General features: G+C 37.8%; 3 protein-coding genes across 4 annotated transcripts; 2 read left to right on the forward strand and 1 right to left on the reverse strand.

Moving 5' to 3' along the window:
* The first annotated feature begins 481 nt into the window (after positions 1-481).
* Positions 482-7,197, forward strand: upf3b (UPF3B regulator of nonsense mediated mRNA decay). The gene is made up of 10 exons (XM_008420620.2): positions 482-727; positions 941-1,047; positions 1,132-1,238; positions 1,323-1,421; positions 2,694-2,804; positions 2,891-2,934; positions 4,439-4,630; positions 4,709-4,866; positions 5,544-5,838; positions 6,382-7,197. Exons 1-10 carry the CDS (start codon positions 617-619, stop codon positions 6,517-6,519), a joined length of 1,362 nt encoding a protein of 453 aa, XP_008418842.1. The 5' UTR covers positions 482-616; the 3' UTR covers positions 6,520-7,197.
* Positions 7,198-9,270: 2,073 nt separating this feature from the next.
* rpl39 (ribosomal protein L39) lies at positions 9,271-12,214 on the forward strand. The gene is made up of 3 exons (XM_008420612.1): positions 9,271-9,381; positions 9,653-9,756; positions 12,038-12,214. Exons 1-3 carry the CDS (start codon positions 9,379-9,381, stop codon positions 12,084-12,086), a joined length of 156 nt encoding a protein of 51 aa, XP_008418834.1. The 5' UTR covers positions 9,271-9,378; the 3' UTR covers positions 12,087-12,214.
* sowahd (sosondowah ankyrin repeat domain family d) lies at positions 9,948-16,172 on the reverse strand. Of its 2 annotated transcripts, XM_008420613.2 has the most exons (4): positions 15,998-16,172; positions 15,530-15,866; positions 14,379-14,949; positions 9,948-11,912 (listed from the first exon to the last, which is right to left on the reverse strand). In XM_008420613.2, the coding sequence occupies exons 1-4, from the start codon at positions 16,026-16,028 to the stop codon at positions 11,814-11,816; spliced, it is 1,038 nt and encodes a 345-aa protein (XP_008418835.1). In that variant the 5' UTR covers positions 16,029-16,172; the 3' UTR covers positions 9,948-11,813. The 2 variants fall into 2 exon arrangements, with proteins under 2 accessions (XP_008418835.1, XP_008418836.1); XM_008420614.2 differs by lacking the exon at positions 9,948-11,912 and having other exon boundaries at positions 12,832-14,949.
* Between the last annotated feature and the right edge of the window lie 22 nt (positions 16,173-16,194).

Raw genomic sequence — 16,194 nt, forward strand, 5'->3', positions numbered from 1 at the left:
AAAAAATGGTTAAATGAAAAATAGATTAATGAAAAGTGGGTAAATGAAAAATAGATTAATGAAAAAAGGGAAATTGAGAAATTGATAATATGAAAAATAAATAAATGAAAAAATGGGTTAATGAAAAAGCTAAATTATTTATTTAACAAATTATTTATTTATTTCACTCATTTTCTTCATTTTTTGATTTATTTTACTCATTTTTTATTTATTTCACCCATTTATTTATTTATTTAATTTTGGCTGAAATGGCTCTCCACGTTTACATCAAATTCTCGTTCTTATAAAAATAAAAATGCTTCACACTCATTTACTCTTGTTGGGCTTTTATTTAGAAAGTACATTAAAGCGGAAACTGCTCAAATTTGTGTATTTTTCTACAAAATTCAACTAAAAGAAAAATTGGAGTTAAAATAATACGAAACAAATGGGAGAAAGAAAATTAGTGAAATAAAGTGTTTTCTCTTTAGCTCCCCCTGGCGGCGGTGACTTTGAATCGCAAGCTTAGCCGTTAGAGAGGAAGTTGGTCAGGTCGGTTGCTACAGGCTGGCTAACTTGGAAAAAAGTAAACAAGTCTGTTGGCTGAAATGAAAATAAACACTGTAACCTTTCAACTATGAAGGAAGACAAAGAAAACACTCGACCGAAAGAGAAAAGAGTGGAAATAAAATGTGAAGATGGAGAGAAGACGGAGAAGTGTAAGGAGAAGAAGGAGGCCATGACAAAGGTAGAAGTTGCTAACAGAGCTATTGTTGCTACAAGCAGTCGGTTTAGCGCTTGAATAGTTTAAAAAAAATAGCACTGTGATGTTTATCATGTTGTGTTTTTATATCTGGATAAAATGTGAACATTTTAAATAGGATAATAAGTTCTACTCTACAGCAGTTTATGTTTAATTATGAAGTTCATGATCAGTTGCATTCAAACTAAAATGTTGTAGATTGTGATCAGAAGATTACCTCCGAGTTTGACTAAAGAGGAGCTGGAGGAGCAGCTGCAACCTCTTCCAGAAGTGGACTACATGGAGTTTTTCTCCAACGACACCAGGTACTTCCTCCTGGAAAAGCCTTCTCTGGTCATAAAAATGTATAATGACTTGTTTATTTTACTAAACAACTTTGCTTTTCTCAGCCTTTTCCCACATCTCTTCGCAAGGGCTTACATCAGTTTCAAAAATCAGGAGGACATCGTTCTCTTCAGGGATCGATTTGATGGATATGTGTTCATAGATAACAGAGGTAACACTGGGAAAAATTAGTTGAGAAAGTTTACCAAAGAGTGGAGGGTATGCGTCATTTTTGTCTGTATGTGTTTTTTAATAGGACAGGAGTATCCTGCCATTGTGGAGTTCGCACCTTTCCAGAAAACCGCCAAGAAAAGAAATAAGAAGAAGGACTCAAAATGTGGAACAATTGCTGAAGGTGAAATTTTTACACGTTTCTAATCTGATCTGTTAACTAATATACAAATTTAATTTACCCAGGCTTAGGAGCACCACAATTTATTGTGATCAGATTCTTTCCTCTTTAAATTAACCCTGGGCTTCACATATAAACATTTAAATGTTACAGAAAAACAGACAAAAGGCAAATAACATTTCAGTGATTCCAGTTGCAGCAAAGTTTGAATAGTTTTGACACTTTCTGACCTTTTAGCCATAATCGTGTATATATCATAACTACAGTCTTAAAAGCTTTTTGCAACTAAGATAGAAAGTTAAAAACAACCAATTCCAATGTCCAGACTATGTAATGTTATATTTAGTGTTTTAGTTGGAACACAATTTTAAACACATTTATAAAAATGTAAGATTAAATCTGTGATGGAGTATTTGGGCCACTGTGGATAAAAGAAAAGGGAAAAAAGCTACAAGGAAAAAAAATTTAGACGTGATTTCTACATCTCTGGTTTTGAAAAGTTGTAGATTTGCTAAAAAGAAATTACAGTCTGATACTGGATAAGAGCTCTGATGTAACGCTTATGTTTTGGAAAATATCCACATAGTCACCCTCTACCTTTGCCACCTCAATTTTATGAGATATTTGACATTTTCTTTTGTAATTTCTGAGACTTTTCTAATAAATTCAGGAGTTCTTTTCTTAGAAATGTCTGACTTTGAATATCCTGGTTTCAATATTGTACATTTATCCCTTTAATCATGAAAAATTGTAGAAAAATAAACATTCTGTAAATTCATCATCTGAGATTATCCCAATTTGTTTCTTGTAAATGTGTGAAAATAGTTTAAAAATTTCTGTTTTTACTTCTCCAAAGAATCAGCCAAAAATAGTTTTCTGTCAAATCTTTTATTTTGAAGAGTCTGATTTTAAGAGTCCCACAGCATGACAAATCCTCCACCTTACTTTACAGCAGGTATGAAACGGTCTTTCACATAAGCATCCTTCGTTTCTCACCAGACCATCACGAGGCCAACTTGTTGCCAAACACCTTCAAAAACACAGTTAAAGTCTCAGTAAATTTACGTTTGTGATGGTCGGACAGAAAACATATTTTCCTGGCAGAACTCCCAAACAGTTTGCACAGAAATAGCAAATAATGGTTATTATAGAAACATTATAACCTGATGATGCCACTCATTTTTTACATTTACCTTTCAAGAGTTATTTTCTTTTCTTACCTCCTGATTTTTTTCTGTGGTTGTGCTTATTTTTATTATTTAAATTTCCTTTTAGATCCCGACTATAAAAGGTTTCTTGAATATTACAATGGAGATGAAGAGAAGCTGACGTCCACACCCGAGACTCTGCTGGAGGAGATCGAGGCAAGATCGAAGGAACTTGAAGGTTTGTTTACATTCTCTGCTTCACTGTAAATATGGCAGCAGCTCATTAAAAAATAAAATAATTTAAGAGGATTTTTCTCTTTCTAGCCAAAAGAACAACTCCTCTTCTGGACTTCCTGAAGAATAAGCAGGTAAACTTAACACAGTGCTCTGAAAATATGTTTCAGATCATCAAATACATTTTAATAACAAACAAAGATGAGCTAAATATAGTTTCCAAATCATTAATGTATTTATTAAGCAGAAAAAAAGCTAATATTTAATAAATATGAAACATAAATCCAGACTGTCCTGATTATTTATATAACATGTTGTTTCTTCAAAAAGTTAAAATAAAAAGCAGCAGCCAACAAGGAAGAGAGTAATTATTTTAAACAAATTTAATACTAATAGACTTTAATAAAACTGAACAAATCCACTGTTTATTAGATCTGCTGTCATGAAACTTCATAATTTGGTTTATTACAAAATAATGTAATTGATGTTTGGAGCTAATTTAAGTTTATTGCCAGTTGGGTGTGAAGATTTTTTATACATTTTGTGAATCCAAATATGATTTATGACATGTTTGTAAATTTACAAAACAGGCTAAAAGAGAGATAAATAAAGAAAATCTTTGACTGTTGTTGGAGTTAAATTATGAAAAGTGGATTTTAAAAAAATTAACGAGAAGGAAAATATTTAATGGTTACCAGTAAATAACTTCAAATTGTGTTATATCTGTTTTGTTTTTGGATTTTCATTTTTCTTTATGCGTCTGTTAAATGCTTTTTAAATGATGTGTTTCAGGTTTTATATATACTGTAATGATTTATGAAGGTGTAATAATTTAATAATAATTTAATTTAATTTGATGTGTGGGAAAAACCTTGATCTTCTGCCTGCATCTTTTCAGTCAAGTTGTTTAAATTGTTGCTCTGTTTCGAAGTATAACCAAAACTGAAATTCAGAAAACATTTCTGCTGCCTTAAATAAATAAATAAATAAATAAATAAATAAAGGTACTTAATGGGGAAAACTGTAACTAACTGTAACTATATTATATGTTTTTACAGGTAATTAAAACATCCTGAAATTATCGATAAAACATCCTTCATTTTTGTGTTTATGATTCGCTACTCTGGAAAACAGCAACAGCTGTTCAACAATAATTGAAAAACAGTAATTTTCTGTTGAGTATTCATTACCCAATCGATGCAACATACTCAGAATACAATACTTTGACCTTTATGAATTCTGCACTAAAGATGAACCAACTACAACTAATAAAAACTAAACTGAAACTAAACGATATTTAACTGACATCAACTAATAAAAACTGGCAAACACACTCCAAAAACTAATTAATTAGACAAAAAGTCACAACGAAATAAAACTAAACTCTAATGAAAACCCAAAGCTCTCATCGCCCTGATATGGATAACACATGATTACATGACTGACTGAATAAATAAAACTGAAAGTGTTTGTCAAAGAAATGTATCTTTTACAGAGATTTCATTGGATCAACTAAAAAAAAATCAACCGATGAGCCGTTGTGGTCGATAAGAAATAAGTAAAAAATGGTCCATCCGTGCTAGAAGAAGTTATTTTGTTTAGGTTTGTTAACACCTGACTTAATGTCTTGCTGTTCAGAGACTGAGGGAGGAGAAGAAGGAGGAGAGAAAGAGGAGAGAGCTTGAGCGGAAGCGTCTGCGTGACGAAGAGCGCCGCAAATGGAGGGAGGAGGAGCGGAGGAAGAGGAAGGAGGCGGAGAAGATGAAGAGACTGGAGAAACCTTCGGAGAACAAAGACAAGGACCATACTAAAGAGGAACCAAAAATTAAGGTTTGTGTTGCATAACGCCAGAGCCGTTTCTAAATCGGTGTCATTTCCAGGGTGTCTTATACTTCATTTAACTTTCAGCTCTTGAAGAAGCCAGACAAAAGTGATGACGGCGATTCTGAGAAACCCAAAGAGAAGTTCAAGAAACCAGAGAAGCCGCACAGAGAGGACAGAGCGTCAGGCGGCGCTGACCACAGGAGGAGGCCAAACTTTGACAGCAAGGAGGAGCGAGAAAGAAAGTCAGTGTCTTCACTCATTTCTCTGAATTCGCTGAGTTCAAACTGGTGATGTGCGGATTGATACCTTCTGATACCTGTAAGCTTTAAGATCAATTCCCAAATCCAAGTATCAATACTTCAGTCATTTGAGATGCTGTATCTGGACAGGATACGTCAGAAAGTAACTAAATTACTGAGATGTTGCCTAAGTAGCTCCCTTCAGATGGGCTGAAGGGAGCTACTTTTTCTTAATGCCCAGTGGCAGATCGTAAAAGAAGTGGAGATTTTCAGCTTTTATTTTGTAGTAGTACCTAAAAATGATTTCAGTAGGATTGCTACTTTACTAATTTTATTTTTATTTGTAGTTTGTAACACCATTTTCAAACATTTTGTATGATTTTCTGCTGTTGTTAAAATAACCCAGCTTTAGTAAATGAAGCTGTTATTTGAATGAACTTATGATCTTAAAATCAAAACGTTGGAGTACATTTTCTTTTTATGAAGCCAAGATTTGAATTGCAACACTTGTTTTTGCACAAAGCATCGGATCGGTATCGGTATCGGTATTGCTAATCCCAGCTTCAATTTTACTCAGTATTGGATCGGAAAGGAAATCTGTGTTATCGGAACGTCGCCAATTCAAACTGCAGCAACTAAAACAGGAAGTGGTTGTTTTGTTTTGTTTTTTTACTTGGCAGAGGGAACGAAGACGGGCGGAAGGAGTTCAGGGAGCGCGACTTGGACCGTGAGAAGGAGAGGGAGCGACGGCTGAGGGAGAAGGAGCGCATCCGACGGCAGGACGAGGAGCGGCGGAGACGGCGGGAGCAGCAGGACGGAGAGAACACGTCCAGAAAACGAGAGGAGGAGATCAGAAAGGAGAAGGCGATGGAGAAGAGGAGGAGCGAGAACTCTGCAGACGCCGAGAAGACAGAGAAACCGGCCAGAGAGAACAGGAAGGAGGAGAGCAGTAAAAGAGAGAGAGTCCGTAATAAGGTAGGAGCGGCTGGGTTTCAGAGCGCCATGTTTTGTCTTTAGGGTTGCCAGATCTGAAGGCTTCCAGCCAAAACGCAACGTAAAATAGGATCTGTTATGATAACTAACTTTACTAGATGATAAATTGTCCCGGAAGTTATTATGATAAACGATAATATTGTTGTTTTGAGACAATTTTCAGGTAATATAATGCAAGAACAAATTATCAGAGATCAATAAACTTTAAATTCTAATGAACATTTAACAGTGGAACTGGAAGACATTTTAAATATCCAAAAATAAATAAACAAAACGACAAATAAAATGGATTAGGAAGTCCTTGTAAACAAATATTCTTCACCAGAATGGAAATTATTGCATTTATATTTTAATTTATCTTGCCATTTAATTCATTAATTGATTATTGCAACACAATGACGAACATTTTGAAACTATTTCCCTCCGAATATTTTCTGAAAACCCGACAAATGTTGTGAAAAGCTGCTCAGATTTTAACAGCCCGGCAGCAGTTTGTGATGAAGCTTTTCTGTTTCTCTGTGTCAGGACCGGCCCGCCATTCAGCTGTACCAGCCGGGGACCCGGAGCCGCAACCGCACCACCGGAGGCGGCGCCGACTCCGGCTCCGCTGACAGGAAACCCGACGCCGACAACAAGAAGGCGGCCGACAGAGGGGAAGACTGAGCGGGTTTCTGGTTCTGGGGCTTTTTAAGTTTGGTGAAAAGGCCTGCGAGGCTCAGCGTGGCGCTGCAGCGTTGGCACGCAGCGCTAACACGGCGAGTGGGCTGCAGCGGCTCCAGTCCCAGTGGAGGCAGGGATTTGAGCCTCTCAGAGCCTCATTGAGACCCTGTTTGGGTTTTTTTTTGGTTCTGAGAGGCAACGGTTTGTAAGAGTGCAGCTGCAGGGCGCAGAGGGTAACGCCGAAGCTTCCCTGGGACCATGAGATCTCAAAGTGCCCTTACGTCGTTAATGTTGTTCCTGAGGGAAAACGTTTCACCGCAAACATCTGTTATCTCGTTCATTTAGATCAGAATGTGCAAAAATTATCTCTTCTGTCAGCGCTAGGCTTTAGATCTTAACTTTCACACACTGTACCCCACTCTACGCAGAGACAGAAAATCCACTGATGTGCAGAAACTATAGTGGTTCCCAGAAGTCCACACACCCAGAGAGAAATTACAGGTTGTTATGACAATATTTTTAACTTTAACGTGACATATTTCCTGTATAGTGCAACAGCAGTCATACTAATCTAGTCTGTGCAACATATAAAAGCTCAAATAACCATTAAAGCTGCAGCAATAACTTCTATCAACAATACTTTTTTTTATGTATTTGTTGAAACTGTCACCATGTCGTGGTAATTTGGTGTGCTACAGATAATCTATGAAATTTGAGCTCCTTTGCCTTCTCCCAGTGCTAACTAGAAACAACCAATCAGAGCCAGGGGGCGGGTCTTAGTGCTGTCAATCAGTCATGAATGCTAAGGCTAATTAGCATGGCCACCAATAATGGTGGATAAATTGTGTTACTGTAACTTTGAGTCGTTTCCCCACCTTGATCACATTTAGCAGCGTGTACCTGAGGGTGACTGACAGCGCCAAGACCTTCCTCCTGGCTGTGATTGGTTGATTTTTGTCAAAACTGTTGAATTTCTTCAGATGGCCATAGTAGTTCAGAGGAGGTGAAGGAAATTGATCTTTTCACAGATTATCAGTCTCATGACAAACTATCACAACATGAAGACAATTTTAACAAATATATATATATATATTAAAAAAAAATTTCATAAAAGTTACTGCAGCTTTAAACTCGGTACTTTGTTGAAACATCTGATTTATTTTCAGCCTTCCTTTTATGTTTTTTATAGAGTTTATCCTCCTTCCACATCTTGACTTGGCTCATTTGGGTTCTCTGCCTCCAAATCTCCACAACTCTCTTCAGATGACCATAAAGATGTCAGATTTAATTCTGGCCTTTAATTACGCCGTTCCAAAGCTCACATTTTCACACCCTAAAGTATTTTTTGTTCATCTGGTCGGATGCCTCGACTGTAATGTTGGTAAATAAAATCCCTTTCCAGCTGTCGAGCTGATATTTGAAGGTTTTGTGCCAGAATTTACTGCAGTTTGGGTCCGTTAATAATTTAATCTGCTTTAGCAAAACTGTAATCCCACATCCTGATGCTGCCACCACCATGTTTCACCGTAGGTATGGCGTTCTTTTTGGTGATGTACTGAGTTGTTTTGTGCCAAATAGACACTTTTAAATCGTGGCATTTTTCCTGGAGGTTTTTGGAGGCTGAACATTTTGGAGATTAATCAGATTTACTGTAATTGTTGTCAGATGAAGATTCAACATAGTTTTAGTTCATCCTCAGGTTTTTCTTTTGAATTGATATATGTTACATTAAGGATGGAAAAAGTTTGGAAAAGGTTTATTCTGGCCTGCGTTATAACATGGGTGTGTGAACTTTTTGGACGCACTGTGGTTTGTGCTAAATAATATAACCTGCTATTTTTTGCTCTGGGATTTTTATGCAACTGATGTATTTTACAAAGGAGGAGGAAGCCATTTGTGACCATACTGCCATGTGACATCTATGCCTGCATGAAGACTTCTTAGTCAGAGGGATCAACATGTAGCCTTCCCCCACTTTTCTAACTCAGAATCAACTTAAACATTAATTTTTGTGAACTGAGTTAAACATCGGAGCAAATACTTGCTGGTACTAACAAAATTACACAATCTCTGCCTAGAAATAAAAATACTTGCTGAAGTCTGTCTCTGTTTTTCCTTTGCACCGTTTTCCATCTCAACTTTTGATTTTCTAAGCACGAATATTAAGAAAAATATATTCTGAAATAATTTAAGGACAAAACTGTTTAATGTCTTGATTACTCAACAACATATACATTTTTAATATCAAGTGATTAAGAATATCTACTCTTTAAATAAACTACTTTTTTGCATTTGAGAAGCTAAAAGTGAATCAAAACATTCTTGATAAGAAATACATTTGATCAAGAAACCTATCTTATGTGGAGATGCATAAAAAAATGAGTAAAAACGTTCTATGGACCAATCCGTCATGCTATAATTTGTTTTGAAAATAAAATGGTACACGTGGAGGATAGGTGACTTGTCCAGGGTTTACCCAAAACAAAATAGCCTGTCATACATTTTTTGCTTTCCATTTCTTTTAATGAAAGAAAATTATGTTCTTGTTTTTAGGATTTAAAGAAAAGAAAATCAAGAAACTTTTACATTAAAAAGGAAAAAAACATCACCGAAATATATTTTTAAGACTATTAGTATAAAAAATGCAATAGTCAACATTTATGAATTGCCTTTTCATTTTGAAAACGGTCAGATTTTTGTCATTTGTAGTGAAAGTTATGAATTGCCATAAAAACCGCCTGCATTTCCTCCAGTGGCCGATTGGTGTCGCTGCTTCGAGGAGGCCCACTGCTTAAAGTTGCTTACGTCACGTCCTTCTTTCTCTTCGACCACCGCCATAGTGGGGAAAGGATTGTGGAGAAAATGGTAACTATAAAATCATTAAACATCCATCTTTACAAAGCTTTTAATCCAGAACTGTTACTCGAAATGAACAATGTATATTGTACTGGTAAAGAAAGTCTCCGTATGTTGAGGAAAAATACTTGGATAAGATGGTTAAATATACCGAGATACGGTGCTAGGTATGCTAGCTCCGAACTTTCTCTGGGTGATGTGAAGCGTATTCATCATAAGGACGTGAAATACAAACTTTAGATACAAACCTGTCACTGACTGGGTTCTGTTACATTTCCAGTCGTCCCACAAGACTTTCAGGATTAAGCGCTTTCTGGCCAAGAAGCAGAAACAGAACCGGCCGATTCCTCAGTGGATCAGAATGAAAACTGGCAACAAGATCAGGTGAGTTCTTATGTTTCTGATGCTGCAGCTTTATAAACAAACTCTACTCTAAAAGAGCTAAAGGGATTGTTGTTTAATCTACAGCAGGGGTGTCCAAAGTCGGTCCTCGAGGGTTTAGCATCCTGCATGTTTTATTCTCTCCCTGGTTCAACACACCTGGATTAAATGATGGCTCGTTAAAAGGCCTAAGATGAACATTGACATGCTGAACAGGTTACTACCACCAGAGAGAACTAAAACGTGCAGGATGCCGGCCCTCAAGGATCCACTTTGGACACTGTTGATCTACAGCACTGTCTAATGTGACTAGATCTAGTATTTGAAGGTAAAATACTCTGCTTAAAGCAGCGTAAATTGAGTTTTTAATGGTGTACCAACCTGAAAATAATCTACACAAACAGCTTTAATAGATGTTAAATATTCTTGTGCCTGTGTAAAAGTTGCTCACTACAGCAATGTGGACATAAATGTTTACAGTCATCACAGGAACCCATGAAATGAGAACTTTTCAATGTATAACTATCAGTGTCGGATTAAGTAGCATACTCTTTACATAAATTTATTTCTAGTATTTTTGATAGAGCTTATGAGAAATATTTAAAAAGAAATTTAAGCTGAATTTATCTGCATGCCTTGCTGTGTTGCATGCGATTGGCTATCATTTAAAAGGCAGGAGCCAATCCAAGAGCTGCAGTTATTTTTCTTGGCTGATTTTCTGTTCCTGTAAGAGCAGAGATAAGGAAGATATCAGCTTAAACTGCAGCGCCAAGATAGTTTTGACTGTGAAAATGAATTTATATTAAAGTTTGTTTGGTAGTTACTTTGACTTCATTCGAATTTACATGTCGATTATGTTGATATAGTGTCGTAACTTAACAAAATGCTGACTTGTTTGGGTACAATATCTCAATCACATTTGGCAGAATATAAATAACATTTCTATTTACCAGAGGCAAAGTGAAAGTACAAATACAATTCATTTGCTGAAGAGTTTGTATGCATAACTTGATTTTTTTATTTTTTATCTTTTTTTCATATTCCTACAAAGCTGCAAAGTTGGGTTTTGGTTGCAGATTTGTACAAACATTGAATGGCAATGACATTATTTTTATTTTTTCTAAAAGTTACTCAAACTGCATAAAGAGTTGATCAAATTCACTTTGCTTACACACCTAAGTTCAGCAATCTATGTGAAGAACTGACCTATTGTTTCAGTCAAACAACTCGCTCCAGCGACATCTGGTCGGTTAGCATCTCTCAAAAGTGAAAACCTAATAAATCTTTCTGGAGTCCAGTTATCACTCGGCTCACCTGATGATTAATGTGTGCGGGGTTTCCAGATCTGACAGCTTCCATCCCAAAAGACAACGTAAAACCCGACCAAACTCCAAAAGAAAAAACAGCCCAAATCTCAACCTCTGACATCATTCATGTTGCGAGCATCAGATTAGATTCTGACCCGAGCCCGATCCAATTGGGACTCGACTTTGAACACAATGAGACTTGTGTTTTCATGGGTCTGTGACCTTTTAAATAGTAATTTGTTTTACAACAATACCACATAGTTACTCTCGATTAACCAATGACCATTATGATCATTGATTATGTCACATTCAACAGATTCTGGGTAATGAAAAGTTCAATAATGCAGTATTTTACTAAACGTTTTGTACTTTTCTGCCACATGCGATATTTAAAAAATGTATTCTGAACACTTTAAAACCTATTAAAAGCAGCATAAAATTTAACAATACTCCCAAAAGCTCCCCCCCCCCCTTCAGCTTAATGTTCAAAATGAGCCCAATTGTGTAGAAACTCTCCCAATCTGGCAACACTGAATGCATGTTGTCCTTATTTGATTCGCGTTTACCTCAAATTATTTTATAATGGTTAAAAAAAAAGTCAATGTTGCTCATTTGCTGACCATTAGTCTTAATTTTGGTCTCCATTTCTGTTTTCATGATTTATTTAAAGTTTCAGCGATACCTGACAGACTAATGGATAGAAGGAAAACATGGAGTCTATAATTTAAAGCAGGTCTGCAAATGCAGCGCTCATCACCAGTAGAGTGCTGTCATTAACCCTGCTGAGAGCATCTTCCTCCTGCTGCGCTCCTCCTCCTCTTCCTCACCGCTCTGGTGATGAGGAAACTGCAGCTGCAGGACAAATAATTAATGTTTTAATAATGTTCTCATAACATCATAATGATGTTACGGGGAGTTGAAGCAGCACTAGGAACGTTTAAACATTCAACTGAACTTTTCCTCCGTCTTGTTTTCAGGTACAACTCCAAGAGGAGACACTGGAGGAGGACGAAGCTCGGCCTGTAAACATGGAGGCCCTTTGTCCCGACCTCCAGATGTCTGGAGGGAGCTGCGTCATCTGGAGCAGAGTTCGTTTTGTACAGATACTCTGGCTTTCTTCGTGTTTGACAATAAAAAGTCAGATTTGAAATGCAGATGTTTTTTTGTTTTTTTTTGTCTTAACCATATCAGAAGTTAGTTTGCAGGGAAAATGATTCCAAGTGACAGAGCAAGAGGTTATTAAATAGATGCATTTAAAGGTGGGTGATATGGACTAAAAACTGGTATTTTGTGGCAGTATTGTGATAAAGATAATTTAAAATATATTTTGTAGGTAACTGACTGCATGATGCAGCTTTTGTAGTGTCAATGTTCTTAAATACATTCCCATTTGAATCAATCTTTCATTACATATTTGGACTTGGAAGGTGAAACCCAACATGGCAGCGACTTAAACTAAATGTTAGTGGAGTTATTTATAGCACGAATATCTTGGTATTTTGGAAATAAGAGAACCTAACTTATTAGCAAGAGATTAGATCTTAGTTTAAGTCTAATTTCTTATTGATAAAGTTCAAGTTCCATTGGCAGATTAATTCACTTAAAACAGTGAAATAATCGAGTATTTTTCTTTAAGACAAGCTCCTTTTTGTAAGCTGTTAAGTCTTATTTCAAGTGTACCAATATATTTGCACCAGAAACTCGGCCAAAAATACTTGGTAAGATTTTGTTTTTTGTTTAAAGTATAAACTTAACACTTAGACCCATAAAAAAAGTTGCTATTTCTTTAAAGTTTGCATTTATTTAAAATTAGACACAACAGCAGTTATTCAATTTGCTTAATTTAGCAGCAGATAAAAAGTGTTAGTGCTCAGTGTGGAGGAACAGAAACCCAGTAGATCCATTTGGACGTTTACAAGCGTTTCCTGTTTTTGTTTTGATGAAACCTGCTGATTTTAAATGGCATGACCAAGAAATGTCATTGAGCAAGTCTGTCACACTTTTTTTTTTAGTGTTTGAGAAAGCAGCAGGGAAATTGTGAAATTGTTCCAACATGCAAGTTTGTAGATATTTCTTTACATTTTAAGGACAATTAGAAGCAAACTCACAGCACCTTTAACTTACTGTAAAAGCAGATCCGTAATGTGAATTTTAGTTGACTGTACACATCGTGCTAGATTTGGTAATTGGATTTTCTAATCGGACAGTAATTAGAAACATGCATTTGATTTTTGTTTATAAACACAATGGATTGGTAGAAATTTAAAACTTGTTTTTTTCTATAAGCTAAAGGAAAAACAAAAACTTCACCAAAAGGTATTCTGAAGAGATGCAATTACCAAAACATACATGTTTACATATTTTAAAGGGGCAATATTATGTATTTCCCAGGCACATAGTGGCATTATTCTTTGATAATGGCCTTATGTTCAATTATAAAAATCATGTATAAATCAAATGACAAGTTATTTGACTTGTAATATAAAGTCTTGAAATTGGGCCTCTGTCTCTTTAAAGAAAACTCTCAGGAAGTCCTCACCACATGGCTCCTCTACTAACCCTCTAACAACATTTTTACCAGCATCACACTGAGAAGTAGCTCATATAACGAGTTCTACCAGGTGTTTGCTAATTGCTGCTGGCTAGTCTGAAGGAGTTGCGTGAGGGAGTGGTGGGTGAGTAGAGCTACTCTGTGAGGTGGAAGCTTGGAACCTGCAGCTCTAAAGGGGAGCTACGTCCTCAAAGGCGGAGCTAAGTCCAACCAGGCGTTTTGAGTAGCTAAATGGTTGCCATGGAGATTAAAGGATCAAAGCAACACTCCAGTTATCTTTTTGATAAGGGAACAACATGAAATAAAGCTCAGAATTGATTTTACATCATACTGCCCCTTTAACAAAATTTTTCCGTTGCTTTGAGAAGTAGCTCATATAACGAGCTCAGCAGATAAGTTCTACCAGGTGGTTGCTAATTGCTGCTGGCTAGTCAGAAGGAGCCGACTGAAAGAGGCTTTCTCTGGGAGAAAGACACTTGGAAATGAGGTGGAGCTGCATCTCAAAGGCGGGGCTAGGTCCACCCAGGTGTTTTCCACAGCTTGAGTGGTTGCCATGGAGATCGAAGGAAACACTCCAGGTATGCTTTTGATGAGGGAGTAACATAATATGATGTAAACCTTAAAATAGGTTGATTTTACAGAACACTGCCCCTTTAAAGTACGCCATAATCTCAAGTTTTGCTTCTAACAAATGAAAAGGAGGATTTCAGCTTCCTTAGAGACTCGAACCTCCAGCTGCTTCTCTTGGCTCTGTCAAAGTAACTCACTTCTTCAGTTTCTTCGCCATCCGCCTCATCGCACGCGGCCGCGCTCACTGCGCCAGCGCAGTTGTTGTTGACGTTCTTGTTGAAGTTTTGCGCACAGCCGCAGCTGTGCTCCTCGTCCCAGGTGCCCAGCAGCTCCTTCATCTCCACCGGGGCGTCCTCCCGCAGGTACTGCCACGGCCGCTTCCCGTTGTAGTCCATCGCGTCCACGTTGGCGCCGAAAGCCCCGACCAGCAGCTTGATGACCGCGAACTGGCCCTGCATGCTGGCGACGTGCAGCGGGGTCAGCCCGCCGCTGCCCCGCAGGTTCACATTCACCGCAAAGCCCGCACGCTCCGCGAACCGCAGCAGCTTCAGCAGGATCTCGTCCTGTCCCCGCTTGGCCAGCCAATGCAGCACCGAGTATCCGCTGATGAAGTCCCGCCGGGTCAGCAGCTGCGGGTCCTCGGAGATGAAGTCCAGGATGGTTTCGTAGTTCCCCTCTACCGCCAGGAGCATCCAGGCGTGCTCCATGGGATACAGAGCCCAGTCCGAGTCCTCCTGGTCCGGGGAGAGGCTCTGCAGCAACCCGCTGCTGCACAGACGACCCAGAAATTATACTGGAGTAAAAGTAGCACCGCTACCAAGTAAAACATCCAAGAAATTACTCGAGTACAAATTTAGAAAAAAAAAACGAATAGGACATACCAATATAGAAAGCTATGTAGAAATTAGGTATTTTAAGGACGAAAATGAAAATTCATATACCAGGCAAAAAAATTTTCTAAGTTTCTTTCAATAAAAATCATGTTTTTCCCATTCAGTGAAGTTAACCCACAGTGGGCAGAGTATCCAAAATTTGTACTCTATAGAGTAGCACTACAACATATTCTTACTCACGTTAAAAGTAGCCCTTCAATAAGTTACGACTAAAACAAGTATTTGATAATTTTGTATGCATTTCATTTAAAAATTATAAATACAAAGGAAAGTGGAAATTTTGGTATAAACGTCTGAAACCAACAATCTGCAGGTCTGTATCTGGTGAATTTCTGGTTAAAACATGTTAAGTGGATAGAGAATCCAGAAATTTTACTCGGAATAGCGATACTTCTTAAAATCACTGGTACAGCGCACCACATTTTCTCAAAAGCTTAGTAAATATAACTTGGTACCCCACTCCGCTGCTGGATGCCCGGCTCAGGAGAAGCTCCTTCAGGTACTTTCTACGCAGAACGGACTCCTTCTCCGGCGCGGAGCCGTCGGTGACTTCTTGCTGCCTCTGCAGCCTCGACCTACGCGGGGAGGCTCCGGGCATGACCTGCATGCCATACCGAGACAGCCGCTCCACAATGGAGCCCTGTCTGGGAGTCCGATCCGGGGCAGCTGGTTCCGATCCGCTGCAATGCATACCGCCTGCCTGCCTGCCTGACTCTGCAGCTCCCAGGCTACTTCCTTTTAGACTACACCCTGAAGATGTCTCTGATAAACGCCAATAATTTCCCTCATTTCCTGCGTCGAGAAAAAAAAAAAAAATGCATTTAAAAAAGTGGGCAGAAAATACCCATAAGGAAGTTTTGTTTTCAAAAACACTTCCCCTTTCTAGGGACCATTTAGTGTCAAACACACCAGTATCAACTCGCCTGTCCTGGTACCAAACTTAAGTTTGTTCATAAAGGCACCTTCTCCGTTTTAATTATAAAAATCAAGATGAAAAGATGCATACTTTTAGTTTAGAGACAAAACCGGAGATCCTGCTTTCCTTTGTAAAGAGGAACAGAGACAAAGTTCATTCTAATGCAACAACCCAATAGCAAGAATCCCTCACATGTGACCAGGG

This window comes from Poecilia reticulata, linkage group LG10 (assembly GCF_000633615.1).
Source record: "Poecilia reticulata strain Guanapo linkage group LG10, Guppy_female_1.0+MT, whole genome shotgun sequence".
NCBI lineage: Eukaryota > Metazoa > Chordata > Actinopteri > Cyprinodontiformes > Poeciliidae > Poecilia > Poecilia reticulata.

Bases quoted from the DNA above. Each gene is read 5' to 3' on its own strand.
- upf3b (XM_008420620.2), top strand. From the start codon at position 617: ATGAAGGAAGACAAAGAAAACACTCGACCGAAAGAGAAAAGAGTGGAA. The intron at 1,239-1,322 runs GTAACACTGGGA...GTTTTTTAATAG, and splicing joins TGTGTTCATAGATAACAGAG to GACAGGAGTATCCTGCCATT. The intron at 2,805-2,890 runs GTTTGTTTACAT...TTCTCTTTCTAG, and splicing joins AAGATCGAAGGAACTTGAAG to CCAAAAGAACAACTCCTCTT.
- rpl39 (XM_008420612.1), top strand. The intron at 9,757-12,037 runs GTGAGTTCTTAT...TCTTGTTTTCAG, and splicing joins AAAACTGGCAACAAGATCAG to GTACAACTCCAAGAGGAGAC.
- sowahd (XM_008420613.2), bottom strand. From the start codon at position 16,028: ATGAACAAACTTAAGTTTGGTACCAGGACAG. The intron at 14,950-15,529 runs GTACCAAGTTAT...TCGTCTGTGCAG, and splicing joins GCATCCAGCAGCGGAGTGGG to CAGCGGGTTGCTGCAGAGCC. The intron at 11,913-14,378 runs GTGAGTTACTTT...TTTGTCCTGCAG, and splicing joins ATGGCGAAGAAACTGAAGAA to CTGCAGTTTCCTCATCACCA.